The sequence below is a fragment of the Grampus griseus genome (assembly GCF_964374135.1).
Source record: "Grampus griseus genome assembly, chromosome: 19".
In the NCBI taxonomy this organism is placed as follows: Eukaryota; Metazoa; Chordata; class Mammalia; order Artiodactyla; family Delphinidae; genus Grampus; species Grampus griseus.
The window spans coordinates 28146260-28161878 of NC_139013.1; the positions used below are offsets into that span (position 1 = coordinate 28146260).

At 34.7% G+C, this 15619-nt stretch overlaps 1 protein-coding gene across 1 annotated transcript in view; it reads right to left on the bottom strand.

Moving 5' to 3' along the window:
* The window catches only part of RPGRIP1L (RPGRIP1 like), a 96715-nt gene that overhangs the window by 52752 nt on the left and 28344 nt on the right, over nucleotides 1-15619 (bottom strand). The window contains exons 9-14 of the mRNA XM_082676520.1: nucleotides 15445-15518; nucleotides 9407-9546; nucleotides 4617-4723; nucleotides 4347-4397; nucleotides 3488-3667; nucleotides 2853-2970 (exon numbers count right to left, since the gene is read on the bottom strand). Of these exons, the coding sequence (XP_082532646.1) occupies nucleotides 2853-2970; nucleotides 3488-3667; nucleotides 4347-4397; nucleotides 4617-4723; nucleotides 9407-9546; nucleotides 15445-15518 (670 nt within the window). The remainder of the gene's footprint in view (nucleotides 1-2852; nucleotides 2971-3487; nucleotides 3668-4346; nucleotides 4398-4616; nucleotides 4724-9406; nucleotides 9547-15444; nucleotides 15519-15619) is intronic.

Below are 15619 nucleotides of genomic sequence, written 5' to 3' on the forward strand. Positions count from 1 at the left end.
AGTGATCACAACGCCTTTTATGACTTCTGTTACTATCAATATTCTGAAGATGCTCATATTTCTATTTTTAATTCAGATTTCTTTCCTCAATTCCAGACCCACACATCTAGTGGCTTGCTGAGCCCTCTATCTAGATATCCCATAGGCACAACAAACTCAATATACCCAAAGCAGAATGGCTCATATTGTCTTCTAGTTACTTCTGTACCTTGAATTTCAAGTGATGATGTTAGCCTTCATCCAGCTGCCTAAGCTAGATATCACAGTGTCATCCTAGGTTCCCCCCCCTTTTTTTTTACTCTCCCCACATCTGTAGGGTCACTGCTATTCAAAAATATTTCCTAAGTCTTTAGCAAATTTGTCCCTGTCCTCTGCATCTCCACTGATGCTACCTTACTTACACCCTCAGTGTTTATTACCCAGATTATTAATGGAACCCAATTCCTTCCTTCCTTCAAATTTTACTCATTCTTCCCAATACCTATAGCATAACCTCCAAAATGAAGTTCTGGGTGCACTACTCTCTACCTTAAAAATTCCTTGGTGCTTCTCTAGGTTAATAAGGTTCAGACTCATCAGGGTGGCAAATGGGGCCTTCAGGATTTGGTTCTTACCAGCCTTAAATCCAGGTTCTTCTCCATTTACTAATCCTGAGTTCCAAACAGACAGATCCACATGCATTTTCTCAAACGAATGGCAGTGCTTCACATTTAGGGCATTTTTACCTGCTTCATTTACTTTCTGGAAAGCCTTTCATTGTTTTTACTTAGTGGTGAATTCTGTCATCTTTAAAGCCTCCAAACCTACTGTGTGGGGTCTTCCCTGAATCTTCAGGTATAAATAGGCATTCTCTCCTCAATGTTTCCTTGGGAGCTTTTGCATTTTTCTAACTTCACACTCTTCACAGTAAAGTATAACTGTCTACTTACTTGTTCACAACTTACAAGTTCTTGGAGGAAAAAACCTGAGCTTTTTCCGTTTGTATTCTCACTGCCTAGCACTTTGCTTAGGATACATTAGGAACTTGAGCATGTTTATGGAATCAATCAATGAGTTTAGGACACAGATAGAATATATTGGTAAAGACTTAGTGAGGCTTGAAAGGAATGAAAATCTCAAACTGTGTGACCTCCCTGTTATTCAGGAAAATTTCATTAAGTGAATTTTTATTGAGTACTACTTGAAATAAAAGGAACACACTGCTCTTTGGCTTTGGAAAACCCTGTTCAGTCAGATGAAGATAGTTACTGAACCCTTCTACTTAGAGCAATGGTTCTCAGAGTGTGGTCTGGGAACCCCTGAGGGTACCTGAGACTGTTCTGGAGGTCTGTGAGGTTAAAACTATTTTTAAAATAATACTAAGATGTTATTGGCCTTTTTCATTCTTAGTCTCTTACAAGTGTATAATAGAGTTTCCCAGAATCTATGTGATGTGTGATATCATAATAGATTGACTGTAGAAGCAGATATAAAAACCCAGCTGTTTTCTATTAAGACAGATGCTGAAAAGATTTGCAAAAATGTTAAGCAATTAAAAAAATTTAAAACCATGTCGCTTGTCTATTTTTTTGGTATGGAAAATATACCTATTAAAAAATAAAACTGTAATTTATGTTAACATGTAATGGGTTAATTATTATTTTAGCATGCCAAATATTTTTTAAATTTCTCATTTTTAATTTCTAACATGATAAATATCATGAATATAATCCATATAAACATAAGGCCTTTTGGATTCTCAGTGATCTTTAAGAGTGTAAAATTACTGCTGGCACAATTACTAAGCCTGCGCGTCTGGAGCCTGTGCTCCGCAACAAGAGAGGCCGCGATAGTGAGAGGCCCGCGCACCGCGGTGAAGAGGGGCCCCCGCTTGCCACAACTAGAGAAAGCCCTCGCACAGAAACGAAGAGCCAACACAGCCATAAATAAATAAATAAAATTAAAAAAAAAAAAAAAGGCAAAATTCCTTAAAAAAAAAATTACTGCTGGCATAGATCACTGAATTTAAGTACTGTATGGCAGGGAGCATGAAAGAGAGACAAAGTACTTATCACTGTAGAACTTATTATGTTGCAGTCATAGAGAATATGCAAAACTGCACCGGTGTATAGAATACAATCCCTAAACATATTTTTTGAGTACATGAGAGTAAAAGTGGCAAGTGCTGAGGTAGTGTTGTTCAAAGTACAGTCTTACACCTGCATGTGAATTGCTTGGAATTATTTCTAAATATATCAAATCAGAGACCCCAAGATCTCCAGGGGTAGGGCCCAGGAAGCTACCTTTGAAACAAGTTCCCCATGTAATTTTCTTACTTGCTAAAGTCTGAAAACCACTGTAAGGGCATTTCAAGTAGAGGGGTGGCTAGCAGTAATTGGAGCCAGCTTTCTAGCATGGGCACACATTTGCTTAGATTCTGAAGCAGGGAAGGGTATATCCTGGAGTCAGAGTAGAAAGGAGGTTCAGATGGAGCAGACAAAGCCCTGGTGGTGGGACCGAACAAGATGCATCTGACAAAGAGCAAGCCGACTTGTTTGGCTGAGATACATAGCTTGCTTAGAAGAGAAATTAGAAATGATGTGGTTAAATTTAGTCTGTGGTACTACTTTATGAAGTACTTTGAAATCTTGCCTGCAACACCGAATTCAAAAAGCAGTAGGGAATTACTAAAAATTCTTGAGTAGAAAAGTATCAGATAAAAACAGCCTTTCTGGTAACTTATTATTATAGTTAATAAATTGGGAAAAAAATGAGCAAAAAGAAAGTGTGAGTGTACATTTGGATGACATTTTCAACTGCTGTAAAAATCCACTCCTCTAGTTACTGTGGACAAAGAATTGTGCACGTTGTACCTTCTAGTTTCTGGATGCGTGCAGCCCTGATATCAAGAAGGTGGACATACTGTTCCACTCTGAGTTCATAATCTTGCTGCAAATTTTCCATCTTCTGGGTCACCACCTCAACTTCCATCTAAAAAAATAAAGATAACAAGTTTCATTACTCAGGATTTGTTCCATTTTCATTTGTTAAAGCAACTATGATTCAAGCATTTTTTAGATCCTGGGGATACCGGGAGCTATAAGCCGTTGCTTCCTGACTTCAAAGAGCTTACAGTTTAGAAAATTATGCTTGGCAGTGTTCGTTAACCAGGAGTAAACCCCACAAAACTCTGGGTCCCTCTTAAGGAGTGGTGACCCATTTGTTAGAAGCTAATATAACAGGCGGCTGTGGCAGGACCAACTGCGGAGCGTGCCGGCGTTGGTGAATACGTCGCCATGATTCGTTCCCTAAAACCAGGCACTGAAAAAATTACTTGTTTTAGAACTCTTTAGTCAGGAGTATCTAGATACAAGGCTAAATTCCAGGCATGTGGTAACACATGATAATAGATCATAACAGATGCTAATACATGATACTGCTTTGAAATGTAAATCATCAGTAGAATATTATGGGAAACCTATCCTCCCGATTTAGTGTATTATATTACCTGATAATCTTTATTAATTTTATGTTGCATAATTAGCATGTTTCTTGTCTTTTCAAGTTCTTGCACTGTTTCTGCATGAGTTGCTTGCAGCTCTTTCATGGAGCGTTCTAGATCTTTATTAATTTTACTGTCTACTTTTTCTAAAAAAGAAAGGTCTCCATTTTTTTGTGATTTTTGAGCCTAAAACAAAAACATATTTTATTACCAAAACAAGAGTTTCTAAAATGTAACTGTGAATTAATATGGATACAGTAAGAAACAGTCATTAATTGAAAACAGATATATTTCCATTTTCCGTTAGGAATAAAGCAGTCCTGATATAGAATACATATTTGGATAGACACTTGGAACAATTACAGAGAAATAAAAAAAAGTTTATTACTTCACGAAGTAAAAAAGAATCATGTACGTTTATTTCTATTCTTCATTTGATTTAAATCTATACCATGATGGTCTAAAAGGAAAGAAATGTACTTTCTGTGTCTTCTTGTAAATAACAGAATATTCTAGAACTAGAAAATATCTTCTGGTGACATATATAATTCAATATTTTACTTAAGATAATAGGGTGCACCAAGGTCTCTTAGGACAGAAAACTGCTGGTTAGTTTTATAGTGGGGCATATAAAAGTAAAATGTTTGTTACAGTTGGGGAAAGTGCTTTAAATAAGAGTTTTTGAGGTCTACTTTAATGTAATTTTGATGTCATTATGAAATATGTATATGCTGTAACTAAATGTCACCTGACCACTTTTCCTGAATAATTCATTCTCCAAGTATAAAGGTTACAATAAGGGTCATCATTATGCTGAAACAGTTATATGTAGACATGAAATTCATGATGAAGTTTAGAAAGTTACCTTTAGAAGCAGGAGAGCTTCACTCAATTCATCAGCATTAATATCACTCTCCTGCAAAAGACAGAGTAAGTAAAAGCTCACAATGGAAAGTGCAAGAGACATTCCAACTATGTAGATTACCCTCATGGAACATAAACTGCAAGATACCATGAATTAATAAACTAAGTTATCTATTTGTATTCTTTTGCGTTGTGGTATAGTGTTTTCTTTACGTATGAAATATTTAGATAAAAATTTGGAGTTCGTTTCCTAAATGAGAAAATAGTTCACCTGGTTGTAAAACTTCATGCAGTTTTTAAGTTCATCAAGTTGTTGCTTTTGTTCCAGGTACTGTAACTGTAGTTCTCTATTTTCTTGAATGATCTTCTCATTTTGGTCTTAAAAATGAAGTCGACACAATTCGAAAGGTAAGTGAGAATGAGGTATAAGAACATATTTTAAATTGACTTAATTCATGAAACACACCAAGCTCAATCTAGCATTGTTCTGGCCAGAGACGAAATTGAGCTAGCACCTTAGACTAAGGCAGCAGGGGAATGAGGAACAAATGAACACTATCATGTGTCTACCATATGATTCACTTGCTTATCAAAAACTTAGGACTTAGTTTCACAGTATTAATATAAGGAAATTGTGGCCTCTGGAACTTCAAAGGAACATTCTGTCTAAAATACCTATGAAAATATGTTTCTAAAGCTATGATTTTTACTTGCTTATTAAGGGTCCTGAAAGGCATGCAAAAAAAATTTTTCTCTTTTAGTTTTTTCTAATTGACTTCCTTGAGTTATCTTTTCCTAATTCAGCATAAAGTCTTTTTATTAAAACAAGATAATTTCTGATAATAACGCTGGAATTATAATCAACCCCATTTTTAATAAATCTTTTAAGAGAGGAGAAATGGATTCTCAACGAATGCATGGTAGTATCAATAATAATTCATGTGTGTTCTTTATTCACAGAGTTCACACTATTAATTAGGAATGGAGATAGGTTACCTTTGCCTATGTGCTCATTTGCCATGACCCACAAGCAGGCGTATAGGATAGACCTACAGAAGACGGCAAATCCATAGAGAGACTAATTTTTCACTCTCTGCATTAAACATGCTTAACTCAAAAAAAAGAAAGCATAATAGCTAGCTAACAAATCTACTCTTTAGTCCTATGTTCTTAAGTGTACTTCTTTACTAGAGTTCGTTGTGGTGGTCAAGTATTCTCCTTTGTGGGCTCCCTGTGGGCTGACTCTAAACCATGATATCCAAAGTGTCTCTACTAATTTCATCCTGCTCACAAAGATTTATGATCATCATTCCTTTTCTTAAAAAAAGGGAAATCAACATATTTGCCAAGAATTCTTTACATGAATACATTTGCACACTGACTGCATTTTATACAAAAATATGTTTCGGACTTTTATAAAGCTTTGTGCTCCCAAGCCATAAATGCTATATACAAGTAAAAACTGTAAATTACACAGTTAAGAAGAAATGAACTAAATTTGAATATTTTTAATATAACATACTTCTGGCAAACTAAAAAGTAAAAAAAAAAAAAAGTTACCCTAGGGTATGTAGAGCCATTTTAATATCAAATATGTAAATATTTTTCTTATTGATAAGAGGTTAGAAGGTTATCCTAGAGTACAAATTACTAATATTCAGTGAAATAAATGAAAGAATTTCCAAATGTGAACAATACTTGGAAACATTTAAGGTAAAGATCAAACATTTATCTCTATACTAAAAATTAGGATTAATAATAAATATGAATTCTTATGAGATAAATTTGCTTTTTTGGTTAGAGAGTAGAGTAAGAATGTGGAACCCTTTATTTGATGTTGATTAGGTTAAAACAACATCCAGATAGAATGACTAGGTAACAAAAAAGGAGGTAAATGTAGTCAGCAAGAAGTAAAACCAAGGTCCTGAGGATAATGTAATTTCCTTCTCTGGCTAGTGAAACTTTTAGGGGTTCTGAGGGGAACCAAAAGTGTAAGGACATGACCGTTCTATCTTCATCCAGACGCAGTGTATATTATTCCTATGCTGTCTTCTATTCTTTCAATTTTTCAGAGCAGGGTCCTGAGAATAATACGCTACTGGTATAAATAAACTTACTCAAATATTTCTTCCTTTTCTGATTTTTCGTTCAACAGCTATGTTCCCACTTACCTGGTATTTTTAAAACCAGGGCTTTATTAGTGGGAAAATAACTTATTAGTGGGAGAAGATATTACTGAGCACCAGTAACTTTCTCTCTACTGAATTTTATGTAGAATTCTCTACTATATTTTTCCTTTCTTAAACTGTTTACTGGGGATGTCACTCCTGGGACTTTAAAACGTATGGAGACATTATAGTTCAAAGAGGAAATAGACTTGCTGAATTATAATATGAAAAATCAAAGCACCCTGTACAAGATGAAAAATAACCTCTTTACCTATGATTTGACAAAAAGCAGGTTAAGCTAAACAGCATTTTATTCAAATGAGATAACATTTCACTCTTTTAAAATTATGTTCTTCAAGCACACCATTAATAAGCAGAGTGCAGAGAACAATTCAACTAAACAATTTTCAGAGCTCCTTTGTGCTAATATCTTCAGCTGTGATCAATATAACCATATGCATTATGCTGAATTATGCATTTCAGCTAAAGATAGAAAGGAACTTTCAAAAGCAGGCCCTTAAACACATGCAGTTAATTTAAGCATTAACCAAATGCAAACTGCATTTACATATCCTTCCCCCACATATTCGCACAATCTGAAACTAATTTGTACCTTGAATAAAGAGGTGAGTATTCTCTAAAAATAATTTGCCAGTTAGATGAATGACTACAAGAAGCCAGGGAAACATCTTCTGGCAGAGAACACTTGATACATGAAAAGGTAAATGTGTGAAGAGACTTCAAAGTAAAATTAAACAATTTTGAAATCTGTAATACAAAAAAGCAACTTTCTAAATGTTAAAAGATTTCCTTAAAAAGACAACTTCAATTTTTTGTTTAGTATTTTCCTGGAAAAAATTGTTTAAAGGCTGTATTATTTTTCTTATAATCTATTTTAACATTTTCACAAAGAAACAAAAACTGAAATTATTAGACCTGTAAATTTCAGGTATGCAAGCAAAAATAACTAAAATAATAGTTGCATTAAAAAGAAAGGTTCAGTTCTAGAAAATTTTCTTAAGAAAATAATCAGATAAATGTGTAAAGATTTGTGTAGAAAGATGTTCAGGGTACTTAAAAAAGCTGAAGCTATTTAAAAATTCAACAATAGAAGACTGTTAAACAAACAATGTATGGTACATCCTCACACTGGAAAACTATGACAGCCATTATAAATGATGATGATGATGCGGATTTATATTTATACTGAAGGAACGATTTCACAATACAGCAAATAAAAAAGCACATTATAAAATTGTATGTATACATATAGAAACAACTCTGGAAGGACATATAAAAAATATTAATAGTGATTACGTTGAGGGCTGTGGGACTGAAAAGAACCCCCAGACTTAATCCAACAGTAATAAACAGGTTTTAAAAGACCACCAAGATTCTATCCTCTTAAGAGTTTCTTACCAGAGACCAATTCAAATGTGTAAAGATAAGAGTTTTGGAACTTTTGATATCTAGGGAAGTACAGAAAGCACGGGAACAAGAAAGGTTTATTTCATTTCTCTTTCCTTAAGAAAGAAAAGAGAGAGGAAATACAGAGCCCTTCCACGTCGGTGGAAGAATTTATTGAGCAACTACTAAACAAAGCACTCTGTTAGGTATTCAACACTACATATTAAAGTTAGGAACTAAGAATCTTTGACATAAAAACTTTAAAATATCCACCCAGTCAGAAATCATATCATTTTATTCTACTCACAGTCTTCTGGAGAAAATTTCATAAACTGTCTGTCATCATTTAAACCACTTGGTAAATAAATATTGTACACATATTTCATTGAAATTAAGACCCCATTGATTATAAGATGTGTTCCAATTTCAGACTTCTTAAAATGTTAAAAAAAAGTTACACCATAATTTAAAAAATGTTATCACCTATAAGATGCTTCCCAATTTCAGAGATATTAAAATGGGGAAAAAAATCTTAGAGTTAACAAATATGGCATTGTGATCTAAATCAATATAGAGAGTACTGACTAGGTATGTAACTGTTTTTTTAACTGAGTCTGCATTAAACTTTTACGTGTTCTCATGCAACTGAATTGCAAGTGTCAAAAGGAGCAACCTTATTATCACATCGCTGGGTTTACCTACTGGCTGAGCAAACAGATGCAACACTTGAAGCAATTAATTCACTCCCCTGATTGTGCATTTGTGTGTATATGTGTGTATAATATAGTAGAGCAGACATCTACTTTAATTATATAATTATTTTACTTCTGTGAGACAAGGTGAGATCTGGGACTCATAACATGTAACTTACTAATGATTATTATTTTAGCAGGGACATCTTGACAAGGCTTCTTTATTTAAGTTCTCTGTCACGGAACAGAATTAGCCATCTCACTATCAGATCAAAAACAGCCAAGCAAGACTTCTGCCGTCCTCGGCTGTCTTACACTGCCTTTTTATTTTTCTCCACTGCACCTGCCACCACCTAGTGTATCACATATTTATTTAATTACTGTCAGTTTCTCCCTCTTGAATTTATGCTGCATGAGGACCAGGTCTTTGTTTTATTCATTGCTGTATCCCCAGAACTTAGAATAGTGCCTAGCACATACTGGTGCTTAATAAACACTTGTTGACTCTTGAATAAATTCAGGAAAATTAAACAAATTAAAGACAACCTGAACAAGAGTAACTCTGAGAAAAAAATAATTCCTTTGGCATATACGCTAAGCTGAGTAAAGGGAAATTTTGAGCAATCAATACACTCATAAAAGTGGATGACTGTTAATACAGGCTGTGTCCCTAGTACGCAGCAAGGTGCCTGGCAAAACAGCAGGCGCTGTAATAAGTACTTATCAAGTCAGTGAATAACAATGAGTAACACGCATGTCTGAAACGAGTAAGTCAGTAGTCATTTTACATGTACCTCTTTCAGTTTTTAATCTGTCAAGGATTTCAGTTTTGTCTGTTAAATCGGATTTTAAGGCAGTCTCGAGTTGAGCAATCTGTACTTTCAGCTGCTGTTCCTTTAACTTCCATTGCTCTTCATGGGCAGCACTGAAGGCACTGCAAAACACACGTGACAGGCAAGGAGAGCTTGGAAATCAGCTTCAACCGAAAATAATAAAGAGAAAAGCTTTTAGTGGCACAGAGACCACTGTCATCATGTCTTAGGAATTAAGTAAACATATGCTGGTCTGCTGCTGTTGAAACCAAGGCGCCTTTCTCAGGCTGCGGTTAGGCAACATGAAAGAGTTTGTGGGATGAGCAAAGGAACTGGCCTTAATTTAGAGCTCTAAAGTCAGAGAAGTTGGCAGTGTGCAGCTTTTGTGGGACTAGTAAAGGAATTCAGATACTGTACATACTCCAGAGGAATCCACAGTTCCAAACCTCAGCAGCAGACATCGGACAAAACCATTCCCTACCACGAATAAACCCTAATACAGAGAAAAGGGACTCCCCACCTGATCTTTAATTCCAGAATTTGAAACTTTTAAAGAGTCTGTGATAATAGCATATTTACAAAATACTGGCCACAAAATGATAGCATTTTGAATTATAAGACGGCGATTCTGATATTAAGAAGCAATGATCATGCAGTTTTTGTCCTAAAAAGCAAACAGCAATAGGCTAAGAACAAACGGTTTTACTCATAACGCATGACTGAGGTGAAAACCCAGTAAGAACACCTTGATAAGGATGATGTAGATAGAATTATTATTCCTCAATAAAAGTGTAGCAGTTTAAACTATCATGAAAATCTACTAATGATCAGCCCCGGGATTTTGGAAGAATCAGCTGAAAAATAACTAAATGGTACGCAGAAGCTATACAGTAAACATTCGTTTAGGCCAGTGGTTCCCACATGCTGGCCTACGTGAAACACTGGTGCTAGGTTAAAAATGCAGATTCTGGGGCCCAGGGATTCATAGTTTTCCCCAGGTGATAGCCAGGTTTTGGAAAAACTGATCTTGATCTGTACTTCAGCAGAAAACTATTAGCTGTGAAGCTTGATATGACTGAATAATTATCAGCAGCTTTGACCCTTCTGCTCATTTTAAACCCAGTAAAGGAACCAGAAATTTACAAAATCTGGTTTTGTACTGATGATGAAGTAAATGGAAAAGAAACTTCTTATTGAAAATTGCCCTTAATGTTGCTCCCAGCTAGTCTGAGGTTTTAGTCCAAAAGAGATACTTTTCTGGGAGGCATAGCTTTCAAAAGAACAAAAAACTGTATATTTATTTTACAGTCTGAATGTTTCTATTGCATTTAAAATAACATGACCTTAAAAATAAATGGAATTCTAGAAGTTTCTCTAAATATGACATCTGCTTCTTCAATCAGTGTTCTCATTTCGCGTATGGAACCTTAAAAAAATACATGGATCTGGTATACTAATGTTTTAAGCTAATTTTATCAAAGGTAGGGTTACCTAGGTTTAAATGAAATCCAAATATGTACTTTAAATACTAAAGTAAAGAATATTCCCTTACATTTTCATTTTTTGATAAAGGACAAATATATTTCAAAGTATATATACCAAACACATACACATGTATATACACATGTGAGTGTATATGTGTGTGTGTGTCTCTTATTATTAAAAGTATGTACTACCCGGAAAAAAAATTAGCATGATGAAATAGGCACAACCATACATGATATCAGCCGCTAAAAATTAGAAACAGTAGTGTTCCAACAGCATTAGTACCAGCAAAAAAGATCACCAACAGTTAATCTGGCAGAAACATCAGAAGCTGTATGTGTTTAAATTAAGAACAATTTAGCAGCCTGGTTTTTCCAAACCCACAAAATACTAGTGTAAATCAGCATAAGTCACTCTGAATTTAGTCCACTGCTATCTTCCCTCTAAATTTAGGATTACATTCCACTGGAGTTTCATGAGGAATTCCTTTTGAATTTACTGTATTCCTCTATGCTTGGAGCCATCTGTGTAACTATAAATGGTAAACCACATCTGGCTCCATTTTCTTTGTAGAGGCTGTGTACATGATTAAATCTGCATATGAGAACAGTCTTTGAGAACCTTTTATTCATGAAAATGTTTTTGTACATTGCCTACAGTGACAACTGAGGAGGGGATCATAGTTGGTCTTTGTGCACATTTCATTGTTACATTATGTTGCTGGAGTGATAAAATATCAATCTGCAGTGGAATGCCCATTGGTTCCTGTGGTCATTGGCATGTCCATTGGCAGTCATGGGTCAGCATACTGTAAATACACACCCTCGATCAACAACATGATAAGATAAAAAAAGAGTTGAAGAATTCATCTCCACCCTAAGGTCTTTTATCTTACAGAATGAATTCCTTTTATTCCAATGTTCAAGGGTATCCTAATGTGAGAGATAGGGAAGAATAAGCTCTAATCATCCATAAAGAAATCCGTAGGTACCTTAGTTAGGCCTAGTGGAAATTAAATGCATATTAGTTAGGCCTAGTGGAAATTAAATGCATATTAACATGGGGATATTTCACTTACTAAAGGAAAAACGATGCCCCAAATGTACTCAGTTTGATTTCTGGGAAGCACAAAGTGCTCATTTAGGATCATAGGCACTTTCATGTCTCCTAGAATATTGTAGGGGACAGGTGTTCGCGTTACAGCAGCGGTCCCCAACCTTTTTGGCATCAGGGACTGGTTTCGTGGAAGACAATTTTTCCACGGACAGGGGTGGGGGGTGGATGGTTCAGGTGGAAATGTGAGCGATGGGGAGCTGCAGATGAAGATTCACTCGCTCCCTGCCGCTCACCTCCCGCTGTGCGGCCTGGCTCCTAACAGGGGGTTGGGGACCCCTGCTTTACAGAAATGGAGCACAGAGAGTCTATGGGTGGTCAGCAGTGCTCGCTTAAATTTTGGATATTAGATGGCTATCACATTGTAAAAACCTGAATCATCCAATTCTTAAAACAGTTAATATCATCTTCAAAAACTGGACCAACTCTTCTTTTAAATAGTTATTAGATGAGTGTCTCTCAGGGAGTTAATACCTTAAAATCACCTTTAACAAGAGTCTCTGGATTCAAACTCAAATTGACTGAGTCTGAATTGGATGGTATTGGGGGATGGGGAGGAGGGAAGGTGGGGAGGTTTCACAGGGCTGGTGAAGCCTCCATTTTATTGTTTTCCAAGTTACTGATACACATTATAGTTGAAGGACTACTGCATTCATCAGCTATATCACCCTAAAACTATATACTAACTTCAAAAATGAGACCCAGCTGTACTATATTATAGTATAGAATTTCTCTCTGACCAAATAGAAAGACTTAATTGCAAAAATTTTATTCTGAGTTTTTTAAATGAACATTTCTTAAAGTTATACTTATTTCTTGGCATAGTATCAAACATGCTATAACGTATTAAAAAAGGCTCATACCAAATACTAACATGAAGATTTTACCTTACCAGATGATTCTCTAATATGTCATATGTCAAATAATAAACACATTAAAAATATCATTTGAAAAAGGAAGATGAGAATGCAATATGCACATCACATTTTTCTCCTGAAAACTAGCCAATTTTGAATAACAAACAAATGCTCTCCTTTTAAAAACATGCTATCACTATGACTAACCAAACAGGGAATATATGTAGTTTGTGATGAGCATTAGTTACTGGCAATGATGAATAACACTGCCATGAAATACAAGAGCTGTAAAGAATCTTGGGGAGGATGTTAATTTTTGTAGAGTTTTTCCAACTATGCTTCTGAAAACACATTATATATTTAAAAAACTGTATTAGAGAATTTTACAGCTCTATTTACTATCACATGTGCTTGCCGGGTTTTGTACCTAAGTGACATTTTTTTTTGACACAAATGTTTTGACACTCATTATACACATTTACTTCCATACACCTCACACAAAATTCAAGTGTAAGCAGCATGATGAAGTCTGTTTTTAATGTGACAGGAAAAAAAAGGCTGCTCAAATGCAAAACATTAAAAATAAAAACCTTTCAAAGTCAGATTTACACTCTTAGATCATCTTCTAATATGGAAAGATAAAGTTTCATGGTGATAAACTAAATATGAGAAAAACATGTCTTTCTTAAAATTTCATTTATGCATTATTCCCAACTAAGTTTAATGTTTTTTATTACAAGAAAGTACTTTCAGTAAATCCTCAAATTGAGGGGAAGTAGAAAATGTATAAGTAATGACCAAATGGCACTTATATTCATGTATTAAGACCATGTTAAATTACTCGAAATTACAAGATGTTAAGATAAATATAAATCAATAAAAATTTCTACATGTGTGACAGTCCTGTTATTCCATGAATGTTTCCCTTTGCATATACAATTTTCCATTACAATTAAAATCAGAGATAGGCACAGAGAAAAAAAAAATTCAAGTTTTAGAGTCAAAAGAAATGGGTTTTAGTCCTGTACTGGAGTCTCAGCAATGCTGTGTGACTCTGTACAAGTCTCTTAAGTTTTCTTGAGTCTCAATTCCCTCATTTATAAGATATGGGGATAACATTATTTTCTCTGCCATGTAATATGGTGGTGGTGTGATCTCTCCATATAATGAAATTTTAAAATTTCAAACATACAACTACTATCTACTTAGGTATATATCACTATAAACCTATGCATTGTTCTATAGAGACAGAAATACCATAAAATAGGAGGTATAATAAATGCTTTAGGTAAAATTAATCGGGGCTGATGAGAGTGGGACCAGAACAAAGCACTGAGGCCAAATGATCTGGGAGGGGGCGCAAGGCAAATTCCACATAAAGCTGTTTAGCCAGTCCATCCTTGCTGGAGAGCTCAAGACGTTACTCTAACTGAGGTCTCAAACCGCTATTGGTAACTCTTAATATGAGCCCCTGTGCAAATATAATCAACACTAGTATAAGCAACATACATGATACATACCTCTGGAATGATGCGTAACATTAATTTAGTTATCTTTTCAAAGTAAATCAAAATAAAGGCCTCTCCCTACATTCTTTGGTATAATTTGTTTAATTCATAAAATGTAAATTTAGTTTGCAAAACATATCAAACGTAAAACATAGTTAAAAAGTTAAATATATAACTGCAGATCAGATGGCTATTTTCGGATGTTTCCGAATATGATCAATTAGAAGCAACTGTTGAATATCAGCTCTAACATATATATTTCAATATATATAAAATTTACTTTCATGTAAACCTGTATTTATCATTTATCAGTATCATACACTGAAAAGACTTAAAAATACACACACATCTGTATCATTTAAGTAAACTTAGCTGTAGAGTAGAATTCTGTTTCTAACATTACCAGAAGGGATTAATTTTTAAAATACCATAATTATGAAGCAGATAAAAACAGAAAAGTAAAGCAGCTCTTTAAAATTCATCTTAAGATAAAGATGCGTGTGTTTTTTGTTTTAAGAAATAGAAAAAATTGTAAGCGAATACCTTCGCTTTCCACCAACAGAATCACATGAAGCTAATAGGCTGGGTAGCCCAGCAGAAGAAACAAGGGCTTGGAGAGACCAAAAGAGGTTCAAATACAATCTCTACTACTTCCCAGCTTTACGAACATAGGCAAATTTACTTAATTCTGTTTTATTTTCATTGTCTGCAAAATGGGCATTAATAATACCTACATTTCCAAGTTGTCGTGAGGAATTTATAACGATGTATGCAGAGTATTTAGCATAGTGCCTGCTAGCTTAGTTTGCATTCAATAAATGATAGCAGTTGTTACTGACAACAAAGTGATATGGTTTTCTTAGTAACAGACTGCTGCTCAGGTTAAAGAACTTATTACCAATCTCTTAAAAAAGCTTATTTTTCTTTTATAACATATATAGATTTCTTGCAATCATTTGTTGCTAGTTCTTTAATCAATATTAGGTATTCTGATATCCAATGTTTTGATAGAAAAGATCTCAAACAAGAGGAGAGAACATATGGAATCATGATTTACCTGTTATAAAGTTTATCATAGTTTTCCTTTAAAAGTTCCCGTTCCTTTTCTAAATCATTAATTCTATCCTGCAGCTGAAATGAAAAGAAAATTACACATTAGGTGTATAAAACCACGTGGGGATTAAAAAAAACATGTGAGGAGGCTAGCATGTCTTGATTTCTAAATTGCAGCT